This window comes from Otolemur garnettii, unplaced genomic scaffold, assembly GCF_000181295.1.
Source record: "Otolemur garnettii isolate 467f Iridium unplaced genomic scaffold, OtoGar3 scaffold00004, whole genome shotgun sequence".
NCBI classification, from domain to species: domain Eukaryota; kingdom Metazoa; phylum Chordata; class Mammalia; order Primates; family Galagidae; genus Otolemur; species Otolemur garnettii.
The window spans coordinates 26670994-26676951 of NW_003852399.1; the positions used below are offsets into that span (position 1 = coordinate 26670994).

Sequence of the window (5958 nt, forward strand, 5' to 3'; positions counted from 1 at the left end):
TCATCAAACTGGTTAACATAGCCTTCATGGCATTTTCTTAGTTATTGTGTTAAGACATTTATATTCTGCATTTATAAAGATTCACATATACCCTTGTAAGATGAACCATAGGATGTTAGATACTTTTGATATTTATTTAGATATTGATAAGTATCTATAAATTAAATGTCCTTAAAATCCACTCAAGTATCACATAGTATAAAAATGTGTTACTGTGAAAAGTAATTTATAAAGTAACGTTTATTCATCCACTCATACATTCATTCAACAAATGAGTACCTGTGGGGTGCCAGGTGCTGTTCCAGGTGCTCAGGATAAAGAGGTGAACAAGATGAAAAAAGTGCCTCCACCTTTCAACAAGTAGAAAAATAGCCATTATCAGCTATTAAATCTAATCTCTGTTCCTTTTCTGTTTTTCTCTTAACTGATTATTACTCCAAACATAATTGAAAATTATGTTGGAAAATCCTTCAGGAACTATTTCTGCTGTCTAGGAATACAGGATTGGCCATTTTGTTGGGCCACAGTCCTATGACCTTCATCACAGCTTTTAAATAACTACAGTGTCATTAAATTGATAGCAGAAATATTAGATTGGGATTCAGTGGTGGATTTGTGTCCATGTAACACTTTTCATAAAGTATGGCTCAACTTTTAAACTTTTGAAATATAAAGTATTAGAATTTATTTGTTTGAAGTTTATTGGTACTATATTAATACCTAAAGATCAGGTGTACAGCATATGTTTTTTGGTTTTTTGGGTTTTTTTGAGACGAAGTCTCACTCTTATTTCTTGGGATGGAGTACAATAGGATGATCATAGCTCAGTGCAACCTCAAACTTCCTGGCTCAAGTGATCCTCCTGCCTCAGCCGTCCAAGTAGCTGAACATGCCACCACAGCCAGCTAATTTTTCTATTTTTTATAGCTATAGGGTCTCACTCTTGTTCAGGCTGATTTCAAACTCCTAATCTCAAACAATCCTCCCAACTTAGCATCCCAAAGTGCTGGGATTACATGTGTGAGCCACTGAGCCTAGCCTAATTTTTATTTTGGTAGTATACAAGAATGCATATCCTAATGGCATACATTTATAAAATACAATTTCACATTAATGTTAAATTCAGTAAATGCAGAGGTTTACAACCAGGACATATCAAATAAAAAAGGTAGATCTTTTGGGGGGAGAAGGGGTGGAGAGAATAATCAGCAAAAGTCTGGGGGAGTAAGAGGGAGCAAGAATTAAACAACTTGAACAAAAACGCCTTGCCACTAGTTCCCTGTGCTACAAATCTGGGACACATTAGCAAAAGTGGTTGAGTATCTCAATAAGCGTGAGTATGAAATAAACACATTGAAAGCATTTGTTTTCCATTTGGCTTGTGCTACACTGTGTGAGGTTTCATGGTATCTGATGCTACTGTGTGAACCCTCCATTGTACGTACAATGTGCTGAGAATTTAAGTCGGTGAGGAAGTCGCCCATTACTATCGTAGCAAATGAATGTGCTTACAGCTGAGTTTTCCCAATGATCCTTCTTCATCTTTGTCATTACTTTGTTACTTATTTTATACTTAAGGATGCCTGCATCATGTTACGTTTTATAAAGACAATGCTAGTCCTAATTTCAGTGGTGCAGCCAGTTTGCTCTTTGATTAGCAGGGTAGTCTTTTTTCTTCTGTCTCTTTTTTTTGTGTGTGCAAAATAATATTATTGTTAATATTGTTAAAGAGAGGCTAAGAAGATTTTTGTTTTGTTTTTATATAAAACAATTAGTAGTGGCATTTTATTGTCAAAAATATTATGAATCAAAGGAGAGCTAAGAAGAGGGCAGTTGTGCCAGTGAATATGCCAGAAATTTTGGCAGTGTGTACACAGAAATAGGTGGAAAACAGAACGAGTTATAGCAGGAAATATCTGTTAGTAGCTTGTTGGGGTCAATAATTAAGCAGAAGGAAGATCTGGGCCACAAAAAAAAAAAAACCAACGATATTTTATAAATGGTGCTACCTGTTCAAATCAGCGACTTTTATCTACAAAACATGACCTTTTTCTTGTTTCTGCTCTCTCTCTTTCTCTTCTTAGCTGTTGGAATAGCCCTACCTTGCTACACTACCACCATCCTGCCATCTCCAAACCAACATTTGTTGGTAATATACATATTTATAATATCTAAGTCAAGATTGTCTAAGTCATCCTTTTCTTCATCTACAAAAGAAAATTCTTTCTCAAATGGGTCAATTCGGCTAGAGTCATGTACTCATAAAATATTAGCCATAGAAGAGGACTTAGAACATGAGTAGATCAATGTCCTCAATTTATACTGGAAAATACAGAGTCCATGGAGAAAAAAATGCCATTGCTTATGGTCACGTAGAATAAAAATCCCACTTCTGTGTTCTTTTTAATATAAGTAAGCAAAATCATACATCCGACACATGAACAATTGTCTGTCTGATGTTAGGGGAGTTGTCTGTGATTATCATATACAATATAGCCAGGAGACATTATATAGAAAATGAAAATTGTGGTGCCTGTCAGGTGTCTAGCAAATGCTTTTGAAATGAATAAAGGAATGAATGACTATCAATATTTCTTTAATGAAGCACAAGTTTGCAGTTTGCTTCATTTTTATTTTCTTAGATAATGTATTTAAGTGGAGGCTGGGGGAAGATTCTCCATGATCAGCTTGATGCATCTGTTCTAGTTGAAATTCAGAGACATGTGCTAAACAGACTAGAAAATGTATGGTTGCCATTGTTTCTCGCAAGTGAACAATTTGCAGCACGTCAAAAGATAAAGGTATGTGAATCAGTATAATCCTTGGATAGCAATTGGCAGTGCCTGTCAAAACCTCAAATGTGCATACCTGTTGACTTTGCCATTGAGAGTGGTTACAAGCATGGAGTCTGGCTTCCCAAAGTTTGGGGGGGATGTCTTTTTTCTCTTTTTATTACAGACAGGATTTCACCCTGTTGCCCAGGCTGGACTGCAGTGGCATGATCATGGCTCACCGCAGCCTCAGACTCCAAAGTTGAAGGGATCCTCCTGCCTCAGCTTTCTGAGTAGCTGGAATTATAGGCGAATTATAGGCACATACCATCACACACTTGGTTTAGATTTCCAAGTTTTAATCTCCAAACTGCCACATATTCATTGTACCACCTTTAATTTTCACAAATTAGTTTTCCCATTTGAAAAACATGGAGCTAGTAATAGTAATTGTTTCATAAGGTGCGTAAGAAAAAGAAATGAAATTAGTATGTGTTTAGTTTCTTAGTATGATGCCTGGCATATGGAAACCACTCAAATGTTATATATTAATTTAGTTGTTTTTAAAAATATTACTGAGTTTTTACACAAATGGATGAGGGTATACAAGGATATATACTACAGTATCATATGGGAGAAGAATTGAGTTGAGTGAGTTATGATAATTCTGTACTATGGAAAACTATGCAGATTCCCATATAAAATGAGATTAAAATGTAAACATGAGATTTCCACATGGACCGACAGGAAAGATGCTATTTATTGAGTAGAACAGAACCGTGTATAGAAGATAATCTTATTGCATCTACTTCTATCTCTGTATTTGCCCATCCGTGCATGTCTGTCTGTTCATCCCTCTAGTCACCTGTTTATATCTATGTTTGTGGTTATGGAAAAAGGTTTAAAAGGAGCTCCCTCCTGGGACTGGGTCTGGGGAGTGAGAAGGATTTTTACTTTTTACTTTGTAAGAGGGGTTCATTTTTGCTTTGTTGTGTTTTTATTTTATAAGAAGCATTACTTTGTTAATTGAAAATGTCTTAGCATGCTTAAAAAAAGACAAACCTAATAACACGAGGGTCAGAAAACATGTAATTTGTGGACTTCAGTATGCAAAGTCACATGCCATTAATACTGTCATAGGGAAGAACCAGAAAAAGTTTCCCTCTCTTCAATTTCCCAAACACTTGGAGGCCTGTTTATCTGGAGACATCTTGAGTCATTTCAGCAATGTGTGTTCTGGAACATACAGTACAGCTGAGAACACAGAATTTTTAGTGTGGAGAAGAGCTGATTTGTTTCAGGCAAAAAGTTCCTGGAAATAAGCTTTGAGAAAACTCATGTCTCCTCATTTCCTTTCTGCGGGCTAACTCCAATTCTCTATCCAAAGCCACGTTAAAGGACATTTGGCTTACTAATGTTATTTACCACATTTTTTCTTTTTATTTGCCACAGTGATTTTACTGTAACTCTTAGTCATTCCTGACTTAGCATTTTTTGGGTGGCCAGCAAAATAAACTGATTATAGCAACCTTAAGCCAAAGACAAAAAGTAAGGGTGAGAATTTATTATAAAATGGTGCTGGGGCATTTCACACACTTAAGGGAAGAGTTGATGCCCAAGCTTTAGAAAAGATATCAGCCATGACAGCCCTAAGAACCCAGCAAGAATTCTTAGATCTTTTCTTCTGGCTGTAGGTGTCAAAAAGACTCAGTCCTGGTGATTCCAGTTCTTGTCTCCAGATGAGTTCTTGGATTTATCTGCTATGAACAGGGAGAGAGAGTCAATAGCACTCTTGGCAAGAGGGGTTCCCCAAAAAAGGGAAGTATGAATAGGCAATAACTCTAAGAAATACCTACCATATTTCCCTGCATTTAGAAGAATAACTTTCATACTCTTCTAAAGTTGCAGAAATACAGGTCTAGAAAGTAGAATAAACATCTGAGAAGTCATAATGGTCTCTCCATCTTCTGTTCTCATGGCAGCCCATGTGAACCATCACCTGCTTTTGAGGCAATATGGTCAGGTATTATTATATCTGCTCTGTAATGAGGAAGCTGTGCTTGGGGAATTTGAGTAACTTGCCCAGGGACCGTGATAGGGCATCCATTTCTAAGTTTGATCCTTTTTCTCCTGAACTGCACTATCTCTTTTCAAGCTGACCTTTACCTCATTTTTAAAATTTAGCTATTAAATTAGTAAGTGATTTCAAAACTTCAGACATTCTGAATAACTGGAACGAAACCATTGGTTTTGTGTTTAGGTACAGATGAAAGACATAGCAGAAGAGCTCTTACAACAGAAGCATGAAATGAAAATTGGGGTCTGGAAGGCAAGTAATACTTATTACATTCTTCCACTTGTAAGTTTTGCTGTGTCAAAGCATTGTTGTTGTTGTTGTTTTAAATTTCAGGTTAATGTAAGGGTACAAGCAACCAGATCACAATATTTGAATTTGTTAGATAGAATCCCTTCCGTAGTTGTATCCTGTACCCAAAAGGTGTGCCAAGTATTGTTTCTGCTTCCTGTTCTCTATTTAAAGACCCTCTGTAGATACTACTGCATTTGCTCTAAACCACCAAATGATGACTGATGAAGTTCTTAATTGGTGAACAGAGTTTGGAGCAAAATGTGACTCTCCCAGAGCTCTATTCTTAGGTTCTTGACCTGCTCAACCTTAGAACTGTGTGATTGCCTTTAAATATGTACTTTTCTTTATTCTACTTGTGATGGATTTATTGAGACAAGACGTTTATTTTAGCATATGATTGTTTATTATTGAAAGTGGATTGCACAAAAAGAATGAATAATATGCAGTGGAATCAGCAGGTTAAATTAACTTACATTATCCCCTTTATTTAGAATTATATTGTAGCTTTAAAAGAATTAAATATCATTTTGGTAATTATTAAAACCACTATAATATGATACTATAATGTGCTAGAAATTGCCTATTTTGCTATGTAACAAGCATAATAAACAAAGTCTTCTCTTTGAACCTACAAGTTTTTATATATTTATCTTTCTTTAGGTCATGATAGAATGTCTAGTTAGACCTAGGTGGCCCTCTGAAAACTGACAAAGAAAAAAATTTATCTGAATAGTAGAGAAATATGTGTACCTGTTAGTATGTTCTTTTCTTTTCTTTTCTTTTCTTTTTTTTTTTTTTGAGACAGTGCCTCAAGCTGTC

General features: G+C 35.8%; 1 protein-coding gene across 1 annotated transcript in view; it reads left to right on the forward strand.

Annotated features, from left to right (window-relative positions):
* The window catches only part of RGS22 (regulator of G protein signaling 22), a 145942-nt gene that overhangs the window by 78572 nt on the left and 61412 nt on the right, over positions 1–5958 (forward strand). The window contains exons 18-19 of the mRNA XM_023518230.1: positions 2643–2801; positions 5032–5100. Coding sequence (XP_023373998.1) covers positions 2643–2801; positions 5032–5100 — 228 coding nt within the window. The remainder of the gene's footprint in view (positions 1–2642; positions 2802–5031; positions 5101–5958) is intronic.